The following is a 27,996-nucleotide window of genomic DNA, read 5'->3' on the forward strand; positions in this document are numbered from 1 at the left end:
GGTGCTTTGCAATAATAAAAGCCCAGCAATTCTTGCGTTACGCTTAAGCGTGCTACGCTTTTGTTATTACTCTTTTCTTTTTTCTTTGCACGTCGTGGTGCACGAACAATAGCAGTTGAGAACTTTCCTTCTTATAGAGTATCGAGTCTTTTCATTTCTGTAATAAAAAATTATAAAAATTAAGAGATTGAAAAATAAAAATATGTTTAAATACCTATACAAATTTTATTTTTAAATATATTATTTTTTAATAAAAATATCTTAATATGTTATATTAAAAATATCGCACGCGCGTGTATAATATAATAGCTTTGCAAAAAATGATGAGGCATTTCTTTCATTCAAAAGAAAATTATCGTACATTTTTTGTCGCTTTTGTTTCGCAAAATAATCTCAGTCACATTCTTAAAGCAAGATCCGTAATATGTTCAGAGGAAAGTTAGAAAATATATTATAACTTATTATAACGAGAGAGAAACGTTGGACACGCCCTGCACATGAAACGGAGCAGTCTCGACTACGATATCGTCGTAAAGCTCGCGCGGCCGATAGCAATTCACAATTCACTATCGACGTCCAGTTTTGCGTTACCGAAGTGGAACAACCGAGGCTTCTACTTACGGTCGAAAGTTCTTGATCGGTGAAACTTATTGCACATTCAGGAGAACGAGAGGAGTTGCGCATGCAAGATGCGCTTCCTCAATGTGTTCTGTCCACGGAAACGCCGAAGATACGACGGGAATCTGGGTCAGTTCTTATCGGATAGGCAGCAAGAACCCAACCACCGAATAACACGATGCCACAACCTCGATTCCGAATCAACCCTTCCCTCCCTTCCAACAAATCATTTCGACCCCATTTGATTTGCCGATCGAGCGCGCTTGCAAGAAATTCGAAATGATTTGTTTCAATACTATCGACTGTGAAAGCGAGATTGCATATAAATGTGAATGATGTAACTGTATAAAATTCTAAAACGATACGCTGATTAATTCTTATTGTATGTCATGAATATCGCGCATGTATAATAAGAAGTTATTTTCCTTTCACTAATTATATGAAAGATCGTGCTGTGATTTTACCTTTGTTTAAAAATCAGACTTTACGAGAAAATAGTTATAACCTAAAATCTTTTTGCATTTCGTCCAAAAAAAAGTAGACATCGTTAAAAACAGTAACTTCTGATTAATTAAATTGTTCAGAGCCGTCACTTGGGAAATTTTGGAATTATTCCAAGTTGGACAATATTCGATGTAAAAGCTTTTTCATCAAGTATGAGAATATAGTGCAAGATTAAGGAAACGGAACTGAGCTTTAATTTAAAATTTCAAAGTTCAGGCACAGAGAGAGTCCAATGGAAATCCTCCCGAAAGAACGGCACTTTGCACTAATTGCCCTCTCTACGCGAACCCAAGTTCCTTCTTGCGAGTGCACACTCGTCGTGAGAAGGTGGCCGTTACCTAGAACCAGGAAATGTGCTAATTATGCTATAACTCACTCTTGATTATAGCTCGCCTTCTATGCGACAAAGTTGAGATTACCCTTCATGATTTACGAGCGTTTTCAAGTCAAGATGAAGACTACAACATCAGTTGTTTAAACGAGACAAATAGGGAAAGTCAAAATTAACAAAAAATACAATTAGTTTATCCTTTAAGTTCTCCAATCAAGAGAAGATCTTGAATGTTTAATAAATTGTTTCCACATATCTGTAGCCATTTATAGTTATAAAATTGTAAAGAGAAGTCATGAAGAATTAATTCAAGGCATTGTATTAAAAATGAAGATATATAGATCTGAAAAGGATAAAATTATAATTGTATGTGATTCTGAAATGTTTAGATACGAAAGACTGAATAAGTCGGTCGTTGAAATAATTAGTATTAAAATGATTTGTATATTAGTATTAAAATGATTACTCATATTAACTTAAATTAAATATGTAATAATTTTTCTTCTTTGTAAAATTTTCTCTCACAAAATTTTAAATGTATCTTCAAAAATCTTAATTACGCTATAATATAAAAAAATCAGGAACAAATAAAAATTGAAGAGATACGGTAATTTTTTTATCACAAGATGTTATGAAATCACATATGTACATACATACAAGTAAAATAAAATTAAGTATGAATATAAAAAAACTTTCATATCATATTCATACCATATAAAAGAACTTTTTTAAATAGATGCATAGTTTGATAAAAGTTAAAAGTTGTGGAACGAGTTTTCAAGAATAAGTACGAAGTTAAGAATGAGTTCTTATAAGTTTATACCTCATTTTATATTTGAATGACACAGAAATCGGAGCTGTATTTCTGTAGACGTGATTAACAACGGATTAATCAAAATTCCCCATGTGAAATGAACAGTAAAACAATAGACTGTATTGAAAGAGTAGAACCGTAAAGAGTAAAGCCGTCGAACCGCACCGTCTGCTTCGTCGTGAATTAAAGCTGCTCGCGAGTACGCTATCGTGTGTTTTTTGTTATTATGAATCGAATAGTACTATCGTAGTGGCGCGTAGTAGAGGGGATGAAGGGGAGGATGCTGGAAGGTTGAGAGCGCTCGTGTGCAACGTAAGGGTGCACTAGAACTAACGGGATGGGTTGGTGGTGAAGAACAGTCCGGAGAGAGGGGGTATACACCCTCGGTCGATACCGGGCGTCGCGGCGTTAACTGTGAAAGGCGTATAACGGGGGTGCACGAGAGAAAGCAAGGGAGAGAGAAGAAGAGGGAGAATGAGAGACAGTGACGAATTCAGAATTCTGGAGACCCTAAGGTACGGAGATATCTAAGTTTCCATGTAGTTTAAATAATTTACGAATACAATTTTCGTCGTGTTACAAAAAATAAATATTTTAGGAAATAAACGAAATCTGAGTTTACTTTTACTAATTTGAAATAAATGGAAGTTTATAAAAATTTATAAATTTTTAGACACGTTCCAAAAATTAAAATTTACTTCGCTCATTAATAAATCTGCTAGATGCGGATAATATAATTTTATCGATTCGGAAGTTAATTCTTTAAGATTTAATTTTAATTCAAATTACACATTTCGTCACATAAATGAGTGTTGACCATTCTCTTCTACAAATATAAAATAAAAGTCAATAAATTTAAATTAGAAGATCATAAAATTAATTTTTATTGTAAACGTATATAAATGTAGTATAGAAATTTAAATTTAGAATAGATTGCCTTTTTAACCGTTTGTTTAAAATCTATGCAATATGTTATATAATTGCAAAAATTGGTAGATATTAATCACTTGATTAATTTAATCAGCTTTATTAATTATAGATCCGTTCCTGACAGGGGTGAAAAGAGAATGGGAGAAAGGGAGAAATAGAAGGGAAAGGAAGGAGAAAGAGGAGGTTGGGGGAGATAGAAAGGTTTCCATGGAAACACGGAAGGAGGCTCGCCTACGGAAGCAGGACTTTCGGCTTGTCTCAGGCCGCGATAAGAATTTTTAGGCGCGACTATGGGAATGATTTACGCATTTTGATTTCGCAAAAGGTGTCGCCGTAAATATATACTTAAAGAACTTGCGATAAATTTCGATCGCATTTCCGAAGTCAGATTTGAAAGAACGTGAGTGAAGACTACAATTTATACCGATACGATATTCAATGCGCAAATCCAAAAAAATTGACTTCTATTTATTTTTTATAAAAGAATCATTTTGAATTCACGCGAGGACCTTGCGTGAAATTCCTCGTAAAATGTTACCACACTGTATCATTAAATCTCCCCTTGTGAGTCCCCACATTTCGTGCAAGCATCTAAACGTAACGCGCGAATTTGCTTTACATATAAATCCTGGTCCCAGCTGACATTGCATCGCGATGAATTTCGGCAACGACTGTATTTACATTAGTAAATTCACGTGCAACAGCCAGTTGCACCGATCGCGTAATACACTTACAAGACGTGAACACCGTAGTAATCCTGTTAGACTGCTGCTTATGAAGTTCTCGCATGGAACTCGCAAAACTTTGGATGCACTTCGTCCATAAACGTGCGCAGAATAATAAAATATGAAATGAAGACGGCCGTCTAGATGTATGAAGGCGGTGGCTGTAAAACATACAATAATGGCTGGTTTCGTCAACCATTATTAATCAAACTTTAATCGTAATTTCAACAACGAATCTTTATCGCTACCTGGTCGTAAATTTTTTTATTATAGTATATTGCGAAACTAAATTTTAAGTGATGGGCATTAAAATCTTCTCTCATTTGCGCTATTAAATATTTATCTTTATATTTTGACAAGAAAAGAAAAATGGACAAAAAAGTACTATTGAAAAGAAGTTATGTGATCAGGTAGTAATTAAAGCTATCTACAGTTGATTCAGCACATAAATCGAGTCACGCTATCCCTAGAAAAGCATGTTCCATTACTTAAGTACTTGCATGTAATGCGGAAGGAAATGTAACCTTTCGCCTATGAGTCAAATAATACGATTATAATATGATTATCTCTTAGATCGCTCAAATTAGATGGACCATTGCTGTTAATATCGCCGTTTGTTGACGCAGATCATTGATTCTACGAAATTACCAATAAAAATATCAATAACCCTATCTGATTAATCAGGATGAGCGAGATGAACATCCGAGAGAGATAGATAATATAAATTGCACGCGATAATAGGACCTTTTACGATCCTAGTGATAGCGCGCGTATGTGTGTATGTGCGCTCACGCCGGTTTATTACGCGAGATAACATCGCTTATTGTCCCTTTAATAAACGGTCGGGATAGTCTCTCGACGATCAAGAAGAAGCGGCTACTGTTGCGGCTCCTGTCGGGTCGCGACTTCTACTTCGATCGCCTCGAGTCACTCGAAAGCATCCTGGAAGCGAGTGATTTACGCTAGTTAATCCATGACGGCCGTACCACGAGATGAAATTGGATTTCTCGTTTTATCCCGCGTTATAAATTCGCGAGATAATTCTGCACCGCGGTGTCGAGGCCAGTTCATTTCGAATCTAGATTGCTTTGAGGTACTCTTATCGAGACGCGCAATCTGTATCGTAGCGAACTAAAATTAGGAATAGAAGGTAGCAGTATCAGTGATTAGAAGCAGAGTAATAAGATTCCGAAGATAATGTGTGTGAGCGCGGGATTTTTTTCTTTATGAAAAATAAAAAATGTAAAATGTAAATGTAAAAAATATATTTATATCTTTTTATAAAAATCTTTTATAAAAATATGAACAAACTCCATATATTAAATCTCCTTTACATTGTCGCTAATCATGGCGTGAATAATTACCAAGTGGAACAATAAAGTCACTGTTAGCTCGACAACGAGGACCTCCTAATGACTCGTGTAAATAGGCTTTTCCTGGTAAACGGAAGGTAGGATCACGCGAGAAACGACATGCAACGATGATCTCTCGAGCGGCCTCCAGTCACGTGTCAACGGAAACGAACTCGCCTGTGGATGAAAGGGAAATTAAGATCAGGCAGGGAAATTGTGCGGCGAACGGAAATCTAACCGGACGCGGGGAGTTGCGAGGAAAGAGGAACTGTTTGCAGTCTGTCGAGGGGAAACCCTTTCCTCTTCGGAAAGTTGAAAACGAATGGAGAGAACCATCAGGTCGACACGAATAAAATGATGATGAGAGCTGACGCGTGACTTCGACGCGTTTTCACGAAAATTGTTGCGATACAAGAGGAAAAACGTTTCTTCAATAACACAAGAGTTTTTGAAAGCAGAACTCTTAACGAGTGTACTTGTAGTGTTTTCTTCAGTAAATTTTAATATTAATAGATTAAATTAATCAATTAAATTCAGTGTGTATGCAGGATATTGAATGTATGCGACGATATTGAAACTAATCAGTGATAAAGAACAGTTGATAGTTTTAATATCTTCATATCATGTTACTATCATATTAAAAAAACTTATAAATATACAGAAACCTGATTAATTACAGAACATTAAAAATAGAACGCTCTGGCCCAATCAAATGGTTGCCCATTCATACGAAGTTCCGGGTATGTTCTCAATCAATTTTTATCCTTCATGACTCTTGTCTCAGATAAACAGCTGCTCTAATTGATCAATGACCCAAGTAAATGAAATTCACTATTTATCTCTATCAGTAACGCTTCTGCTTTTTAAAACAATATACAGCTACTATCGAGCGGAACAGCTTGTCGTTAGTAAGAAAGTTAATGAGAAAGAACAAATTAGGCGTGTCACGATGTGATAAAGAGCTGAGGCGTGACTTTAACGCGTTTCCCGTGGTAGCCATTACGAAAGAGGGCGAGAAGTATCGTTCGAAAGATAAGTCTTTGGTTCTAACGAATACGTTTGCGGTGTTTCTTTTCAAGAACTTTTTCTCAGAAAAATTTGGAGAAAGAACTTCTTTAAATATAGTTCTTCTAGGATCGGACAACTTATACCTGCGCTTTCAGAAATACGGGATAAAAAAAGTTAACGGAAGTAACGTTTGCTGCCTCCTAAGCGCAATGAAAGGGCGACGCGTGACTTCGATGCGATTTCTTGGAAGCCATTACGAAATGCATTTTCCTAAAGTCGGACATTTAACTGAGTTTAATGCGGTATTTTTCTTCAAGAACATTTCTAGAATTTCCCGAGCTAGAATAAAGCTCGACGATAAGAATCTCATTTCTTTTAAGTTTACACAGAAAAAATGATTTACTTACAATTAGAACTATTTTACTTTTTACAAAACCATTGAATTAAAATATTTTTTATGCAAAAAAATTGTGTATATACTATTAAACTTGTACAAGAACGGTTTTTTTGAAGTATATAAAAATTTAAGTAAATACACATCAGGAAATAATTTTATTGGATCATCAAAATAATTATAGAAAATTCAAGCTCAGTAATATTGCAAAAAATTTCGACATTTTAGCTAACAGTTAGAGCTATTTTGATAGTTCAACAAAATTATTTTCAGAGTTGCATTTATCTAAATTTTTAGAGACTTCAATAAAACCGTTCTTTCCTTGTAAAAATTTAATAACTTATATAATTTTTGCATAAGAAGATATTTTAAAAAATTCAACAGTTTTTTTTAAAGTAAAACAATTTAGATTATTCTTTCAGATAAAATAATCAACAGTGATTGAGATCAGCGTTATGTTTATATACCTCATAAATGCAGTAAGAGTCGCAGAAGTCGGAGAAAATGGTCTTAATTCGCGACGGATGCTATAAAAATGATACCAGACCAGTCGTGTCTGGGATCAGAAATTTGCAAGCGCCAAGAACGAGTGGATAATCCCACGCGAGTTTCACAGTTCATTGATAACGGTCGTTAAAGACAGGCTCAGCCCACATTCAGGCAACTCCCGTCTTAGCGGAATATATCTTCCTCGATATCCGTCGAGCAGGCCTGTCTACTGTTCCCGCTATCCTGCCACCTCCTTCTTCACATTCCCTCCTACCTTTTCCATGCCATTTTCAGCCGGTGCAACGGCGGTGAGGTTTGTCTATACTTGCCGTCGCCAATAGCGGCTTCAAGAAGCATTCGCGCCCCGGGCGAATATCATTCTGTTCCCCCGCACTATATATCGTTATCGCGCCACCATTTGCGCTCACAAAGCGAAAGGTATGAGAAGAACGTCCTAGAGGCAGGCAGCTGCTGCAAGACGAACATTGCATCCGTCTCGCGCAGAATTATCCTTGCGATCTGATTGCAAAAGCCAAATATCCACTTTTTTTTTTAAATTCAATTACGGTTTGATAAAACGAAAGTTAGAAAGCTACACTGGAAAAAGTCTTGTTGCATTAATTGGAATTCTGATAAATTCAACCGTTGAGATCAGAAACTCAATTACAATAACCAGAAATCTAATTCATATAATTAAAATTCGTTTTATATTCGTACTTCTTGTTGGTACAACCATTTTTCTCAGTGTAATGTCATTATTTTGAAGAATTACCATGCTATCTGATTTTATTCCACTCATTTTACGTATTACTTGATTGACACTGGTCTCTCTCTCTCTCTCTCTCTCTATCTCTGGTGCGTTTGATATAATAAATCACATATCAGCGATTTTTCGTCAGATATTTATACACAGTTTATAACAATTTACAACAATTTTTTAATACGTTATGTTCGTATTTGATTAAAATTTGTCGTAAACAGAAGTTCCAAATAGCATTTGCATTTGCCACCCACGCGGAAACGCGAGCGAGTTGCACTTGTCGTGTGCAGATTCGTGTACGCCACTGGCTGTTACAAACCGAGGCAGTCGAACATGCTACGATCTGGTTATTCTAGTTAACATCACCGGTGCACGAAGCTCCTTTCGCCTACGTCGTACGCACTCTTGTTTCTCTTTTTGTATATGTCAAGACTTTAAATATTTAACATACGAATGGCAAATATAATCTACCAGATACTACGATATCGTCTCGTTTTCATAAACAATTAGCAAATTTTTTTGTATAAGTTAAACATAGTTGGGTAAGAGATAGCCAATTATCGAAACATAAATAGTATTCATTTTTCTCTGAAGCATAAAAAATGCTTAAAGAAATAAGAGATATTAAGGAACGCAAAATATATAAATTAAATTTAATAAGAATGATTTTGAAATGTATGAAATACAGATTACGATGCTTAAAAACAAAATAAATTCTAAAAATATTTAGTAAAAAGCTTTTCTAATTTATGTATTATTTGGTTTTTCATTAAAAAAATATCAAATATCTATATATTACTTATACTATTTCTAAAGCAAATTCTGTACAGAATTTCTTTTAGCATTTCATAAATTTATTGGAAAATTTTGAATGTTTTAAATATATTTATTAAAAGATTTACATATATATTTCAAATTAAAAATATTTAATAATATTATACACGAATATATTCATGTATAAAAGACGTATCCAATAATTTCAAGAGGATAGACAAAACATGTGATGTATATATATATACACATCACATATTCTACCTCTCATTTTTTATCTCTGATTTATTTATCTTTCAACTACTGTCCTTTAATTATTTATTTTTTCATCACTGATTTATAGTTATTTCGTGCAATAACTCGGATAGCCGCAGTTAGGAGAGAAGCACCCGATCTCGCAGATTTCTAAGGCGTAAAAACGTGCACGAGTTATTCTCGGAAGTCGGGAGTAGTCGGCGAGAGACGGAAGAGGAGTACGAGGGTACGCGATCGAGGAAGAGAACTCTCGTGGATGTACACAGAGACGCAGGATGAAACGCGTCCACTCTTCTTTGAGGCTAACCGCCCTAGACATTCCATCGAGATGACTCCATGGGATCCCATTGCGTGCGCGCGCGGGAGTGTCCCATACACATTCGCGTTGCAAGGGAAACATTGCGGAGGAGAGAAACAGAGAGTAGCGATGTCAGAAAGTGGACACTGTCCAGAATCGGCGGACATATAAGGACATCGGCGGACCTACGAGTCAGAAAAGGTAGCCCCTTGTAAGGCATCTTGCAGAGTGGGCTTCTTGTAAATCGCTTTGAGATGCAATAAGATGGTATGTCACCGTTGCAATGGATAGAAAGAGAAGATAGGAAGATGGAGCGATTGGGGTGGTCTTACAGAGGGTGGGGTGTAATACCTGCCGTGACATTCGTGAGGTACTCCCTAAAGACTTATCGCGTATCGATTCCTTTCGAACCGAGAAATTTACATTCCTGAAGTTATTCGATCGTAAATATGCAGAAACATGTAATGTTTTTTCTTATTGTTCACTTAAAATTCAGGTTTAATATACGTTCGTGTTAGACAAGCTGATATGACATGATAGGATAAATTATATGTTATTTGCGTGAAATTTTATACATTTGTGTAACTATATTTTTTCTAACTTTTCTGTTTTTAGCTTTTTCCTTTTAGTGAAGTTCACAGTTTTGTGTGATACTTCATTGTCATTAAAAAAAAAGGAGATGAAGAAAAATTGCATAAAAGGAAAAAAGAATATATAATCTTTTTATATAAAAAAAAAAAAAAAAACGAAAGAATGCTGAAGTTCAAAATTCTACAATAATGAACAACTAAACCTCTCGTGTCACATGTAAATATAAGTACTTGCGTTCCAATGTGGTCACTCGCTTGACGTGGTTGATACGAGAAAGCTCATTCGTTATGTTGACTTTGCGACGACGACGACGACGACGACAGCGTTGTATTTCTATCGTAGAAATGCACATGCGTGCATCGTTACGACGACTTTGCGACGACGACGAGACGACAACGACAACAGAGATACGTCCGGATGTTCGTCTGTGAAAAGATCGCACAGAGCAAAAAGTCCTTGCAGACCAGCCAGGAAACAAGAAGAGCTCGGGAGAGTGCCAGCAAGAAGCCAACAGTCTTTAACGCACTCTAGTACCCCGAAATACATTGTCCGCAAAAGACCAGATTAAGTCTTGAGACATCCAAAAATGGTTCAAGACAAACATAGAAAATTCAATACAGAATAATAATAATTCCGTAACTATAAATACATTAATTTAAATAGTGGAAGATTTAAAAATAAATATAAATATATTTGAAGTTAAATCGAAATTAGACTAAAAAAGAAATTAAATTCGAAAGAATTAAAATTTTGCATGAATATATATAATATACGTAGAATAATTCGAATAATCTATCATATCAAAACATAAATTTAACAAAAAACAGATAAAATAATTTTTCAAACTTTCGATTTCTAACGATTTTTAAAAAAATCGTTTATATTTTGTAACATTAATTGTATCATTATAGAATTAATAATGTTATTATAATATTGAAATAAATCAAGATTTTTTTATATACAATACATTTATATGTCAATTTGGGAGAAATCAGCAATAATTTTTATACAAAAGCAATTACTTTCGCTCTGGCACTATACATATAGTGGACAAACACAATGCTTTAATCGACCGTGCTCGTATTCATTTTATCGAATTGATGTCAGTGGCAGATGTTAAAACGCGACAGAGCCAGATACGCAGCGATAGCCGCGACGACGGCCATTCAGAAGAGCCGAACGTACCAAGTGGCAGTCAGCTGATTTTGACAGATTCTGTTTCAGCGAATATGGGGGCGTAAAAGGTCGGCCCCCACGACGAGCACAATGAATTATCGTCCGAGCGCCATTGTCAATTCCGCGGTGCAGGGTCTCCCCATTCGTGACCAACGAAGCGATATAATTGTTCGGACAGAAAAATCAGGAAAGTAACACGAATATTCGTGGTTTGGTTAGCTTTCCGACAATCCGATGAAGAATTGACTGTCCCATCCACGAAACCGGAGTGTAGTACACATTGTATCAAAAATAAAGGGAGCTTACATGAACAGTTACACGAGAGAGATAATTTAGATTTCATTTTATCGTGATCCTGTTGTTGAACAGAATTTATACACTTTGTTCAAAACAAGATCGTCTTTCTGATAATTAAGTTTTTAGTTTTTATTTGAAAGCAATATTACTAATATATAATAAGCGACTATTTCATCTATAACTTCGATTGTTTTATTATTGTGTGGCTATACCTTCCAGCCACAAAAAATAAAAAAAATTATAATAATAATGACTATTAATTTGGATATAAAAAGCATCACAGGTTATTATTTATTAAAAAAAAATTAAGTGACTTCCCGGATTAAAGAAACATATAAATCTACAGACCGATCAGACATATCGTGTTTGGAAAGCCCTGTCCATAGTAGTTGCGTTCACAAATGATCGATCGGTAGGGAGTCGCCGTTGCCCTTGTATGCCTTTTCAGCTAGCAGATATATTAATTCGAGAAGCCAGCTGTTGCAGACGGGCCAATGAAGCGTCATTCAAATACGAGGCACGGAAAAATGATCGTTGTAATTATGTGTTTTTGCGAATCCTTCGGAATTCCGTTTGCAGGCGTAAAGAATTCGCGTTTAAAGTTAGAATTATAAAGTTCATAAATAGTGTTCATTGCGATTTTCTGAATGCTTATGGATGCACATTACGTTTCGGTATTTAAGATATATATGAATCTTTAATTTCGACTCCTCTTTGTATGATAATTAAGTCAATTTTGCAATTATTCGTACAACTTTTATGCATGTTACAAAATAGTTTTTAACATATTTTATAGTTTACTTCAAGTTACACGAGGGCCGAATAATAACAAAGGCTGTGTTCCAAATTTACTGCCAGCACTGATAATGCTACAGTTTACGTTACGTGCACTATAGATTTTCAGTATTGGCAGTCAAATTTGGAACACAGCCAAAAATCGATTTACAAATGAAAACTAAGTCAGTAATATGAAACATCATACGCAGCGATATAGAATGTACTTTCGCTTGTGATTTAAGAATAAGAATAGGCGCGCGAAATGCAATGTCTACATATACATATAAGTCTATATACAGGTTCGAAATATGTGTGATTTGAGAATAGTTTCAAATAACTTACCCTGTTGGGCTGTACGTGCCAGCTACGTCTTTTCCCGTGTCTCTGTATACCATCTTCTGCAATGGTTAGGTCGGCCCTGCTGCCGACCAAACAACCCCCCGTATCGTATTGGCCAACCAGAAGCCTCAATCGATTTCCTGGACAGATGCCCTAGAGCAAAAAAATACATACAATAACGTAACAACAGCTCATTTCCGATGCTTCGCAGTTCACACGTATAAATTATTAATCGCGCATGTCCTATCGATATATTTTATCCAAAGTTCAATACATTTTCTCCCTCTTGTTACCAAAAATCTCTTAAATAAACAAATAAACAAACAATTTATATTATTGTTATATTTCCAAATATTTTTGTTCATCAGTTATATTCAGAAATATATTTTAGAAAATTATATATTTTTTATTTTTTAAGGAGACTTTTAATTGCGTTAAAAATCTCCTTAGAGAGAGAGAGAGAGAGAGAGAGAGAGAGAGAGAGAGAGAGAGAGCTGTTAGTTTCATATATCAGAAAAATAAATTTATATTCTTTATTATTATATACACTTCGTTATATTTTTAAATTTTTATTCATCTGTACTTAATTTTTATATCCGCCTACTGTTTCTCCCTAAGAAGGCGCGGTAGCTTTTCGGCTCACTCACACGTTAGAGAAGGACTCTCAAGCGAGAGAAGGTTCCAATTAGCCGTCCCCGTCTGTGAGTGTGTCGCGAGTTTGTGTAATTTCGTGAGATCGAGACGAAAATAAACGTTACACCCTTCGTTGCGTTGTATCTTGAGCCTTGAGGAACGAGCGTTGCCACCAAGTGATGCATACCGCGTAACTCATTCGTTTATCTCGAGTGCTACAAAGTTGTAACTCATAAATCTCAAGAAGTACGTGTTTTCGGTGAAATGGCACTAAAACGTTGCCAACATGTTAAGATCTCGGTTTTAGTAATACTTGTCGAAATTTCAGATATATTTCTCGATATAACTTTATTAACAGAAAAAAAAGTGAGGAAATATGTAAGAAAGATAAAAAGAGTTTCCACCAGTTTAATAAATTGTCTATTTTTGATCTCGCAGATCAATAATTCATAATTCTGCAAAGCAAAATTCTTTAATCTTTTCGTAATTGATCATTATTGGTCTTCATGTTATTTCGATCCATTAAATGCAATCAAAGTAGAAGCGTTGATAATATAAGTGATAGGTACTGATAAAATCAAATTTGATTTTAATTAAGCTTTCACAATATCGAATTTCTCACTGAAAAAGAGTAAGAATTTGATAACTCCAATTCACCAGTAGGTCGCGGAAATATCCGTCATAAACCCACAAACCGCTGATTCAACCGATACCTTCAGCAATAGTCTATTTCGACGACGTCAAAAGTTCCCAGTTTCCAATAAAGATCAGGAGACCGTATCATTCAATCACTCTCCACCCACGTCACATCGCCTTACTCTCAATTACTGCCTCACATATGTCTCCAAACGGATCGCACATGTATTGGTCGTAGCAACGGCGATGAGCTGAGTGTTTCAGCAAACGGAAGTCATTTCAGAAAAGTGGCTCGATAAGATCGACGTGTGCAGTAAAGAGGTTGCCCGAGATCATGGACCCGATTTGAGGAGCACTATGTTCAAACACGGATATGATCTCGTGTGATTTTCTAAACTACGACATAAATGAATCAATCAGTCAGCTTGACAAATGAATTAATTATTATACAAAGAGTCTAATGTTAGTTTACTTTTTTTTTAATAGAAGATAGTTGTATAACTGTTTTCTTGATCGCGAATTGTCACGAAACTTTACGTGTGCCTAGATGAGTTTTGCCATTTTTTTTCAAGAATACCTAGTTAGTGATGCAAAAAGTATTTACGGTGGTTGGTATCGTAGACACGAGTCTGCTTCTATTAAAGGTAATTGTAATGCACGATCGTTAGTCTCATTTCCGCGATAATAATGTTGCCTCGTCATACCTCGAGAACCTCCGAAGCCGCTGTGGTGCATCGGCTCTTATGCATTATACAGATGTGCATAAGCAGTCTCGTGCACGCGAGGTACTTGTACGTAGAAGCTGACGACAGCTTTGTTACTGTTGGAGATAAATTTGCTTTTTGAATGGAGCATCATGAGCAGCCATCGAGGGTGAGGTACAAAATTAAGGGAATGAAATATTAAGAACACAATAATAATATGAAAGTTATTTTGCATAATGGTGTACATGTTATACAAAATAAATAGACGGGTAATAAGTAATAATATAATAAAAATAAAATTCATAAAATTCATAAAAACAAATTTTTAATTTATTAAAAATATATGCTAAACCTTTATGATTTTCCATTCAATAAATCGAAAAATCACACAAGCGAGATAGGAAATTATAAATAAATCAAAGCGAAATAAAACAATTATTAAATTGGCACAGACAGAAGTAATACAGTGGATTTTTATTACATAATATAATTGGATATTTTAGATTAATAACAAATTCTCTGGCGTATTTTACGCTTGCATCGAATTGCAATGGCTTCATCGACGAAACATCAAACTTTTGATTATTTATAATTTGAGAGAAATTTCTTTTGTTTCTTGCTCTCTCGTTTTTACCTTTCTAATTAAACGAGCATGTTCTTAATAACTGATAATCACGTTTGTGCGCAGTCATGTCTGACATCAGCTCGAAGGCAGAGAATTCACGAAACCATAGATCATCGTAACCGAGCATCCTATTTTCGCGATAATAATGCCTCTCTCAGAAGAAAGAAAAAAAAAGAAAGAGAAAGAGAGAAAGAAAGAGAAAAAAGACAATTTCTGGATCTGATCTTATGCATTAAAGAGACGCGCGTAGATAATACGAAATAAGAAAGTAGAAATACCCAACGCGTGTTTTTTGTTAATGTGTAATGGGGATAAACTCCATTAAAATGTAATTAGAACGAGGAGAGACGCAGTTAATGGAGACGCAAGCGGAACTCCCAAATGCGAGGAAGTTTCATAATATTACACGTTTGCCTAAGGCATTTTCGATTAGCAGAAAATTGGATTGTAATCAGATTTAGAATTTCGATATTTATAAACAAGCCGTAGGATACAAAGAAGATTAAGTAAATTCATTCAAATTTGTTTAAAGTGAAGTCTATCTTTTTGAGAGAGATAAAATCGATTATTTTATTACAAACCTACAGATGAAGTATAAATCTTTCTTCGAGATATAGATCTCGCGAAACTTATAGAAATTTCTACATTATACGATATCATTTCGTAAAAATCTCGAGCTTTCAAGAGTTCTATTTGAGAAAGATTCGTGGATATAAACTTTATGTCTTTTGAAATAACTATACCTGTCGACCTCGCAGAGCGCACAACCACCATCCTTCAAGACCAGCAGTGTTCTGTTCCAGTACGGTGAGAACGTCGCCTTTTCGAAAAGCTAGTTCGTCAGGCGCCTCGGCGATATTATCGTACAGAGCTCGTGCTTTCACGCATTTTTGCTGCAACGTAAAAAGAAAAAACAGTGAGCACAAATAATGTAAAACAACAATGAAGACAGAAAGGAAGCCGCCAAGTGAGTAAAATGAAGAGATTTGAAATCTCCGCAATACTAGACTCTTATTATTCGCGACTGTCAATAACTTGATATTTCTAATATCATTAGTGACTCGTCTTTGCAAAATAACGCGTAGCAAGTTTTATCGAGGGATCGATTCTCGCAACATCTTTAAGAAACACACAAAAGTCAACAAAAAATCAGAATGATTTTATGTTTATTCTTAACGTTAATAAACAATCAAATTTTGTGACCAAGAATCATCATTTTGACTTTCGCGATGTTAAAATAAAGTCATTTGGACTTTCTCTTGAGTTGGTGTGTTTCCTTAGTTTAGTGTTCGCGTAAACGAATTCCGTTCGTAGACACCCCCTGTGTCTCTGACTCGACACTTTTGACGGCGCGGCGCCGGATGTGCGATACCGTATTGCGGGCAGATGGCACGTCATCGTATCCGTGCCGCAGAAGCAATTGGTTTCATTCGAAAAGTCAACGAGCCGGTGGTTTCCACCATTGGCGCGCGCCAATTGGGCTATTGGGCACGCAGTAAAACGGCAGCAGCAGTTCGCAGCCTCGACAGTGCGCCCTTCAGTCAATTTAAATCCATAAAATCCTAGTACCACATCCCTCTCCGCTCTCGTACATCTGCCGCGTCTATTTTGAGAGACGGCGGCAATCCCTGTCCTGTTGTTCCGCCGCCGAGAAGAGACGTAACGATCACTTAAACGGCGATCCCGTCCTCGAAGTGCAGCGCGCGATAGATGCGTTTTACGAGGAAGCTGCGGCGAGATCTGTCCGTCATCCGCCTCCCTCTCAAGCGAGTTCAATTGAAGCGCCTTGAACGACCGTTTCATCTTTCCTTCTCGTATCTCTTTGAGCTCTTTTTCTCTTCCACTAGCCCATAGCTGGCAAACGATGATGTCATATACGCGATCTTCGGCGAAGTTCCGGCGCAGGCGACGTCGGCGCGGAATTAACGCGTCACTACGATCATTAACACGGGTGCTTCTATTAAATGTAATTGCCTGCACTTCCATGAACACCGCGTGGAAAATCGAGCCCTGCGGTAGCGATAATTCGTTCTAACGCGGTGCATTTAAGCGAAAAGGAGATATGTTCGTGTTCGGAGAGAAATTCTACGGGAAGAGAAGTAATTTGTGTAATTGACTAAATATAGCAATAAAAGGGAGAAATGGTTAAAGAATAGAAAGGAAATGTGTTTGATATAATAATGATTATAATAGAAGCAAAAAGGTAGAACTTAACTTTCCTGAATAAAGTAAATTTTAGTCCGCTAATAATAAATTGATAATTCATTCACAACGAAATTCATTCTTAACGTCAAAAGTTTTTCCCGTTCTAATTATATTAATGGTCTTGTTTCGATAATTAATTTGTACTAGGGCAAGAAGAGAATAATTAATCGAGAATTAAAACGGGAAAATGTGTGGACGCGCGCGCGGATAAGCACTTTTCAAATAACATAAATGGAGTTGAATTATAATTGCTTTTCCGAACGAGCACAAAAGTAACTTTTCATCGTGATCCGTTATAACTGTTAGATTAATAATACTTCAATTGTATACATTATGGAATTCTATTTCATGCACGACATACACGTAATATATTCTGTTCTATCTTTGTCCTCTTTTTCTCTCGTAGTTAGCTCTTTAATATGGAATCGCCACCACTTCGACGAACGTGATAAAAGCTTTTTACTCCTACATCCTACATTATTACAGTACAATGATATAGCATCTTACTACACCGCAAAACGTTTCAATTTTACATGTAACATGACAAGGATATATGCAATCCAGCAAATATACAAAACATACCAGTGCTATAAACAAAAATTTAATTTTCTATGCAAAGAGTCTCTTAATAAATTTTAAATTAAATATTTATTAATCATTTTTACATATATATTATATTAAATATTTATTAACATAAACGGACATCTAGTAAAAATTAGCAGTTTTATACTTAAGGTGCGCATTTATTTGTTAAATATATAAAAGTTTCAAAAAGAATTTATATTAAAATTTATTTTACAAGTTTTTCTAAAATAGATGAGTTTGCTTTCTATCTTTAAAAAATAATTCACAAGATTTTTCTTAGATACGCTAGTTATGTTAATCCATGCCTCGCGTTTCAAACGGAGGGATAAGTTTACTTTATCTGCGTATCTATCTATGCAACTATAAAATCTATCTCGTCTATCTCGCTTTTTATATTGATATTTCAAGTTCATTGTATATGGATCGAATATATATACCTACGTATATATATCGATCCTATTTTTGGAACCACCAGGTTGTGAACGCGATGGAAAGCCCGTCAAGAATGCCGTTCGTGAAAGGACTCGTTGCCATAAAAGGACACTTTCGTCTGCCCCGATTGCCCTGAACATTAAGCCAGACGTGCAGGTACATGCACTTACGACCTTTGCACTGACAAGTTTCTCCAGGCACAGTTACGTTGAAGCACTCAAAGACTGAAGTAATCTACATAAAATTATATGGGACAATATCTTTTTGTAAATTACTGAAGAGCACTTGTAATAACTTGCTTTGAACTAACAATATACTAACATGGATGTACCGTTTTCAATTATAGAAGAGAGATTTTATGTATAAAATATAAAACATAAAAATATAACATAAAATATAAGATAACCATACCCAATGTGACCTAGTATCTGATGTAACCGTTCAGAAATGTTTTCTCTTTTAAATCTGACCAATTTTAGACGCAGTAAAAAATTGAATCAATTAAAAAAAACGCAAAGCCTTAGGTGGACCATACTGAGTATGATTAATTTATTTTAAATGAAAAAATACTACACAAATTTTAAATTAAAATACTATTTAAAAAATGTGTAATACGTATATTTTTTCGTTTAATATATTTCACTATAAAGATATTTTATTGTAATAAAAATACTCTTTACCTTGTAGAATTTTATTTCAATTTTTTATATAGAATAAAGAAAAGCACAACATTTATATAGAATTAGAATTTTCACGAAATTTGATAAAAGAAAAACACGACTTTAATCTTAACTTTATAATATAATTATTTTATATCCTTATTAGTGTAAAGTATTGTGTAAAGTAAATATAAAGTGTGTTGATATTAATCAAATTTTAAATTCGATAACGCAGCACATTTAAAATTTTATTTTGACATTGCAGAGAAATCAAAACAGACGGGCGTTGGTAGCTGCGTACAAAATGCTGATCCATGCCCAAAAGGGTAGTCCATGTTTTCGGAGGCTGTGTTTATGCAACCCTTCTATTGTTTGGGATAAAAAAGAGCATCTGTTATTATTGAATCAAGCGAAAGTACATTCGAGGCGAAGTCAAATAATTCTTTACGTTTTTATACATAACAAAGTTAATTTCGAATGCGTCATGGGAAATGCAATTATTTTCGTTACGTACTCATTCTCTGGGATTTTCATCTAATTGATTGAAACCGGAGTCTTAAAAACGATTGCTCAATGATTCACGCGCGACTAACTCAATTCATCAAGTCCCTTTTTTATCGAGGGAGAGGCACGCTTCGCCGTTCGTGTTAACTTCTTTGCATAATCCCATCGATAAGAATTATCACATCTATTCGATTAGAAGGAATGAACTGACAGGATCGAAATTGGATCGAGTTACAATCGATGCTACACGCAAACGTGCACTTACAACTGAAAGAATTTTAAACTTTCTATTCAAAGACATTAAATTAGCATTATATACATATATATATATAAATACATTAAACGTGTAAATTCTGATATAAGTTATAAAAATAATGTACAAATAAATTCATGAATTTATAAATCTAAGGAGCATATAAATTTAAGTAGCATTAAGTCACTCTTTCCTTTCTTTGATTTAATATATATATATATATACACTGTCCTATATTTATGATTATACAAAAAGCGTGAAGAATATATATTAAGAGCGGTAGGAGACTAATCAGATAGTATTATATGTCGAATTTTTCGATATTATCCTTAATGACGATTCATTTTGAAATTTAAATTACAAAGGACATTTACCAGCCCCATCTCCCTTATACAGACCACTGCACACGTACGCGATGCAAGCACGTGCGTCGTAGGTAAGTAGCCCTATACAAATACCACGTCCAACAGAGCATGTTTTGCGGAGGGTTAAAACCGCTTTGTAGACACGTGCCGTTTCAGGAGGAGATGAAGTATCGTTACGGTTACATGACTCCAGTTTTTTACTGCCGACATTACTGTTGTATGTTCGCCGACAATGAGTTAATGTGTTCCCTGACTGTACAAAAATGCTCCGAACGTTATTACAATCGCCGTCTTGTAAAGACATTTATTACACCTGTAATAAAATGTTAAACGCTACTTTAACGAGAAATGTTTATGATGTATTTTTGAGATTACTTATCGGAATAACTTACCGGAATTACTTGTGATATTATCATTCCTGGGAAATTGAACCCTTTAAATTTTTATTTTGATATTGGAGCATTGTTTAATTATATATATATATATATATTTTATTCTTCTATTATTATAAGTTTATGTTTTTTTATTACCATACAAATTTCCAAAATTTTTACAATTTATGGTAATATTTGCCATAATGCTCTGTATAAAATTTGTATGACAAAAATATTTATACGTAACTATTATAGAACTAAATCATTGCCACGAATAATATAAAACTCAGAGCAGGACTTTTGCACTGGAGTGTACGTGTTCTGTAAGTCTGTAATCCAATTACAAGTAGCTTATAAGCGGTGGCACGTACTATGAAGGGTCTATGAGTGTTACTCGCGTGTAATGTCGGAGTTAACGTTTCGTCAAAACACGCGTAGCGCGAATAATACGATTTAGTTAATCATGTGTAAATGAAACATGGGGAAGCTTGGCTGTATCAACTCTGATTTTTTTAGCTCAAATGATACTTCTTTACACGAATATCGAGCAATCTTAATCGAAATTTGAAACAGAATACAATACGAATTTGTTTCAGAGTGTTTTAATTGATCTCCTTAATACTTCAAAATATCAAAATAGATTCAAATAAAATATTTCTGAAAAAGTTCTCTCTTCAGATTGCACTTACTTAATCAGATTTATCAAATGTAGAATGACAAAGCGAGAAATTGAGGGTAATAATGTTTTAGATTGAATAGAGATAATTAGAAAAGAGACGTCCGACGAATCCGAGCGATGTCAAATTTTATCCAGTCGCATCACAGAAAAGATTCGTTTCTGTCAAATCCACAGGGAAGGAGAGAAAACTTTTTGGCTGAAACATCATCGTGAGTAATTACGAGGCAATTCATGAGTGAAGAACGGTTCGACGTAGTTTTCGGACCCCCGGAAAATGAAAGACTACACGTGGAGCGGTTATATTAAACTGGTAGCGGGCGGTCTTTCTCTTAGTTCCCGCACCGACGGAAACGATTGATTAATGAGGAATGTGCGTGCACCGTATACGACGTGACAATTACTCCATACTAGACGCACTCGTCGCCCACGCACGCAAGCACGCACGCACGCAAGCACGCATGATCGCGCGCGACTCGATGTCAATGAACGTGCGTGTGTATGCGAAGGCACCGCGCCGCATCGTCCTGGTGTGAAAATAGCGGTGGCGATTTGCACGCACAGCGGGGGCGTCGCCCGGTTCGTGCATGCATTTGGATGATTCGCGTGCATGGAATTGCGAAAAGCGAAGTCGCACTAAAAAGCTTCTCACTATCTATATAATGGATCGTGAAACCCCGAAATACTATAACACCATTGTTTTCATTATCATGATTTAGCAATACAATATAATGTGCAAGATAAATAAACTATAAAAAATCAACTAGAAAATTAACTACAAAAAATATATAAGATTTGAATATACAAGGTAAAACAATGTTTTGTATTTATGTTAAAAATGGTCCACTCAAGTCCTTGTTAAAATATTGTGTTGAATTTTTAACATATTCAAGTGTTAATTCGACATAATGTGACTATGTTATTCACATATATATTTTTGTGTTCACAATATTTTGTATAGTATCAAAATAACACAATTTATGAGTAAGTAAACAAATAAAAAAATATTGTTTTTAAACGTAAATTCTAAGATGAATAATTTAGCATATTATAAATCTTAATTTTACTGAAAAAATATGCTTCTACAGTTTGCTTACAAATTATCAGTGTTACATCTTTATGTTAATTTTTTTACATAATACTCTGTGTTACTTTCTAACATATTTGTCTGTGTTAAATTAATACAAGAATTTGAGTGGACCGTTGAGTGAAATGTGTTAAATTTTTATATAAATTTTTCAACTATGTGTGTATATATACTCTTCATTAAAATATGTGATACTAGGTTGCAGATCTTGATATCGATATTTTTCGTTACAAAAAGATATCAACTACGAGCTTGAGATCAGACCCGCTCGTAAACGAAAGGGACACGCTGCTGATTTCGGATACATCCTGTTACGAGGATCACGTAACACAGGGAATTAAATCGCTCTGGGAGAGGGTGATCTTTCGGGTGAGATTTCACATTGCTTCGGATTAGTTTCGTATTGTGCCTCGGCGTCGCGATAACAAGGATCTCGGAATAATTCAAGCGGATAGAGAGACATCCTGTCACAATACGGTACCTTCTGCTCACGACAGGAGGTGGTCCTCGTGATTACGCGGCATGAAAGAGGATCGACGACGGCACACACGATCCCCGGAAATTTCGACATGGGGACTGGACGGAGGATACGGGATACATTTGCATAATTCAATTCCCGCCTGGCGGCGGACGCGACGGAAGCTCGAATTGATCTTATCCTGAACTACCCGATTGAGCGACTAGTGAGTTGATCAAAAACACGCTCCCCTTTCGCTTTGTTACCTTTGTTTATCTAATGCTTTCAGAAAACTGATGGTAAATTCATCGGTGAGTAATCTGGTTAGAAAACATTCTTAGATAAACCATACACGAGTACCTTATTTAACTTTTGCTTTATATCATTCAAAATTAATAACAATGAAAGAGGAGAATAAGACGGTGTCAGCGACTGCAATGATCGTTATTTAAAAAAAGACTACATTAATTCATGGCCATATAATAATTATAAATGTTGATGATATACCTTTAATTATGAACAGACTATATTAATATTATTTTATACGAAGGAAATAGGAAATAATAATGTGATTGTTTTGTATATAAATACACACTGTATTCACATTGGTGTAGTTACTTCGCATTCGCTGCTCTAATTGTATGATAAATCGATGGGTTACCGCAGCTATGGCTGATAGGTAAACCACTGATCAAAATGGAATCATCTATTAGCATATGTAGCTGTACCTGACAGATAGGCTAATTAAAAAGTTAAACAGTGAGTCGGATACAGTTTCCATTAATAACGCAGTAATACACTGATAATATATGAAATTACTGATAATGTGAAGTTATGAATCACATACCTCTATCTCCACAATATAGTTATAAGACAAGTAAATATAATCACAATAACCTCAACAATATTTTATTTTAAACCAACTAAGATATATCAGATAAGATATCTTATGAGAGAATCGTGCTCTGAGAAAAATATTCTGATTGTATCAACAAGAAGTACAAACAAAATAACTTTTAATCATATAAAGAGTTCTTGTTACCGTAACTGAATTTCTGGTTATCTCGAGTAGAATGTTTAATAGAGTTAACTACAATATAAGTGTCTGGTTTGTACCTTTCTGATTGAATCTACCAGAATTTCAATTAATTCAATAAAACTTTTTTTTCAATGTAATAAAACAATTATAAAAATATCTGCCTCCACTTTGTGTCATAAAAATTTTTTAAATATTATTCAAATGAAATGTAATTTCAAATAAAAATTTTCATATTATAGGTAATGTTTTATGATCGGACTATATATGATTGTATATGATTTGACTTCTGAAATAATCTTCGGATGGAAAACGCGTTTATAGGAATACAATATTTTTAAAAAATATATAACTAGAGATGAATATATTCCCTGACGTGTTCTAAAATAATGATAAATTTTTATGACTGTAACATGTAAATGACTGTAACATGTAAATGTTGTAAATGTCGATGTACAAGTGCGAACCAGTTCGAGAACGGGCAAAATGGTCACGCGATGATCTGATGAAAGCAATAAAATCAAGCGAGCACAATGGGACGAACAGATTGTTTGATTGGTGGACAAATCGCCAACGAACGATCTCGACAAGCGACTCGTTGCTAGCCGATCGTTCAACCGACGTTACACAAAGATTATATAGAAGAACACCAAGAAAATAACGTGCTTCACAGAATGTGAATAAACTATCGAAGCAATATTGTTTGCAGTATATGAAACCGATATACTCGATTCAATCCTCTATGGAACAATGACTTGAGGCATGTCGGAAAAATGAATCATTTTATATTATGTGCGCTTCAAAAGAATAGAAGAAATATTATAATGCAGAGATATGACTATTTCATTGTGAATAAAGAATTAAATATTAAATTAAAATAATTTATATAATATTTCGTATTAAATAAATAATATATATTAAATTAAAAAATTATAAATTCAAATTTATTAAATACGAAATTAATAATTTTAATATTAATTTTATGGGTCATTAAAGAAAAGTTATGTATAATCGATGTCGTTCACTCAGATTCTTTGGAACATTTTTTTGACGCGTGGTTCAAGTTTAATCAGTATCGTTCGTTGCAGCTTATGTGAAATGCTGAGAAGACAAAGCGAAACAGTGTATTAAGACTGGCTTGTACTATTTTTTTATCAAGTGTATTCACTCCATCATTCAAGTGAACCGAATGTGCGTGATTGTGAGTAACCCGAGAGCACATCGCGATTATAATGGATGGATATCAGGTACAAGGAGAGGTAGACCAGGCATTAAAAGACGCATTTTTTTCGTGTAAAGATTCCTGGAGCGGTTTAGTTAAAGCAGAAAAAATTTCTGACAATAATTTCATTGCGATTTAAACGAACATCTTCAAAATTATTAAATTAGAATCTAAAGGCAGAATTTTTAAGGCGGTTGATCATTATATACGTAATTCTAAAATATAGTCTTGAAATTCAATTTCTACCTAATCCTCAAGAATAATTTGTGCATAAATTCAAAACAGTATATGGCTTTTGCAGAGAGTTATTAAAAATGCTGGGACGCTAATGTTTCTGTTAGAAAAAAATTAAAATCCTTGAGATTAAGTAGTGTGAAAGATATTAAAATTTTATTTTTTTTTTATTCTGAATTTTAATACACTTAATTTCAATGAAATTTTAATTAAGGATTATCTAGAAAGTTCAAAGTTAAATATTAATAAGTTGTTCCAGAAGATATTCTAATCTCCGCTAAGGTAAATTTAACAACTCCAAATTGCTTGAAAGATTTGCAAATAGAAAGCTATGCTAAAATTCAAAACATCAGTTCTTATATACTGGGGCTTTGAAATTAAAAAGCAGAAGCGTGTTATCTTGTGCGAGAGATATAGAACTTGTGAGGTGCCAACAGGCACCGACATCTGATCTTCGGGCTGTATTTATTTGGAATATCTTGCCGCGCGAGAAAGAGAGAGAGTGAGAGACAAAGTCCTCTTTGTGAGGAGGCGAGCTGGAAAAATGACAGTCTTGTAGTCATTCTTCCGTGATGTCGTGCAAATAGACTCTTTGTTCCTGCCCGGTGATAAAAACTACAAAACAAACTTTTGTATTTAATATGCTGCGAAAGTAAAAATTATATCAGTATAAAAAATGCAGATTTTTTTAGAAAATCCTGATTTTGCTTTTAGTGTGAGAATTTCTTTAAGCAATCTCTCTCTCTCTCTCTGTCTCCATTGAAAAGAATTTTCTAGATTGATTAAACAACAACTACATATAATAAGTATACAACATTGAATATAATGTATAAAATGTAAAGGCATATTTTTTTTTACGTAAATAATTTTATATTTATTTTCATTAAAAAATCTAAATTTTTTTCTCTTTGACATTAAGATACGCAGATCGTGAAATATTTTTAATAAACCGATTCGTAAAGAACGGCTAAAATTGAATAGAGTATGGCGACTTACTTGGAAGCTGCCGATTATGCAATCGAAGCACATGTTTTTAATTAAAAATGCATTGACCATGACTAATACATCATTTTATGAGATCTGAGATTGGCTGAGCTGCACAAAACGATGACAAGCGACTCCTAATTCGTTATGACTGATGTTTTAGACGGAAGTCCGTCGACCGGAAATGGCAATTAATTTCATCTCGAAGCTTCGTCGTTTCTTCATCTTTTCTTCTATCTTATAGCTTTGCTCCGTTTACACTTTATTTTTAACATCTTTGAATTATCGTTGCTAACTCTACCAACATAATTTTAATCGGTATACATAATCATGACCAAAATCCTATCCTTTGCCTCTAATTGTACTTAATTGTATTAAATTCTAATTATAGAATATTAATTGAATCCATATAGAATATTGATGTAGAATATTAATTCTAATTATAGAATATTAATTGTATTTAATTATATTAAATTCTAATTATTTAATAATATAAAAATATCATTAAACAAAACGTGTTGTAGATTATGTTTATATCAATGATCTGATAAAATTGCGCTATTTATCACATACAAAATAAATACGCTGCGAAATTTATTATCATGGCTATACAATTCGCAAATTTTGTGGATTAATTATACACGTTATGAAACAAATGGCTCAATCCGTGAAGTAGCGTTGGTAATCCGCTAAATGCTATTATAGACACTTCGAACTCTCAAAGCAGATTCTACTAGAGATTCGTTTGGAGATACAATTACCGACTCGTGCAAAGTTTGAAGATGCAGTCGAGAGACTTCGTACTCGACGGGTGCCACTTTTCGTCGATAATGAAAGAGCGGGCCGTGTTCGCCGATAATTGCAGCCGCTGCGAAAGCATTTAACAAGGTTACTACTGCGTCGTGATCGATACAGCCATAGACAGAGCGTCACGCATAAATCGTCATGTAATATAAATTTATGATGTGGGCAGGCAAGGATTGTATCTTGCAGTCTTGAATGACTCGTCGCAAATTCTTCGTAATGACAAACGTACAATCATCGAGATGACAAAGCTCGAAATTGATAGTACTAATAAACATTTAAATTGAGTACCGTTCTAATTTACCGGAAAATTACACAGTTATTGATCGATTTACAACCTAAAGAGTGCTTTAAATGTTTTTTTCTCCCTCTGAAAATTTTTGTTTAAAACGAGATAAAAGGAGAAGCATGTATATAAATGTCAGATTGTCGTGTGCTTTAAATTAAACGTAAATTTTAATAAATTATGACAAAGTACTGAAACAAATCTCTTTGTAACTTTCCCCCATCTAAAGAAAATATAGAATTCTAAATAGGTAGTTAGAACTGTTTTCTTTTTTAAGGAAGAAAGATTTGCATAGAACAATGCTGTTAGCGATTTCCCATATCGTGAGGCAAACGAGTGTTAAGAATCACGCCACGTATGCATTGGACGTGATTAGGTGCCCCAGCCTCCAATTCGTTCGACAGCCACTGATACCTCATAAATATGCATAGGTACACCTCACACGTGCATCCTGCGAGGAGGCTGGACCGTGGAGGAGATAGGTCGGTCGATGCCGAAAACGTGAATACCTTTAGAATGAATGGATAATCGGGTGCTCTTTCGCTTTATCCGCGCTTGCTTGTTCCTCCTACTCTCGTGGCAATAAAAGACCGAGACCCTTACTCTAAAGTGTCCCTGTTCGTGCCCACTTTTTAAACGAGGGTGCATGGAACGCGAAAGGAAAATACGCTGCGTCGCGTCGTTGCGTTCGAGAGAATGAAATATTTAGTAGCATTGTTACTGCTCGTTTGTTTCACGTAATTGTCATCTTGATGATACTTAACATGCGTGAAAGTGGCAGTGGATTTGAAATTAGCACGTGTTCT

The 27,996-nt window shown here is 34.8% G+C and overlaps 1 protein-coding gene across 1 annotated transcript in view; it reads right to left on the minus strand.

Annotated features, from left to right (window-relative positions):
• The window catches only part of p130CAS (Serine_rich_CAS and FAT-like_CAS_C domain-containing protein p130CAS), a 64,807-nt gene that overhangs the window by 7,106 nt on the left and 29,705 nt on the right, over positions 1-27,996 (minus strand). The window contains exons 2-3 of the mRNA XM_018444674.1: positions 15,771-15,920; positions 12,433-12,582 (exon numbers count right to left, since the gene is read on the minus strand). Coding sequence (XP_018300176.1) covers positions 12,433-12,582; positions 15,771-15,920 — 300 coding nt within the window. The remainder of the gene's footprint in view (positions 1-12,432; positions 12,583-15,770; positions 15,921-27,996) is intronic.

Source organism: Mycetomoellerius zeteki, unplaced genomic scaffold (genome assembly GCF_001594055.1).
Source record: "Mycetomoellerius zeteki isolate Tzet28-1 unplaced genomic scaffold, Tzet1.0 scaffold153, whole genome shotgun sequence".
NCBI classification, from domain to species: domain Eukaryota; kingdom Metazoa; phylum Arthropoda; class Insecta; order Hymenoptera; family Formicidae; genus Mycetomoellerius; species Mycetomoellerius zeteki.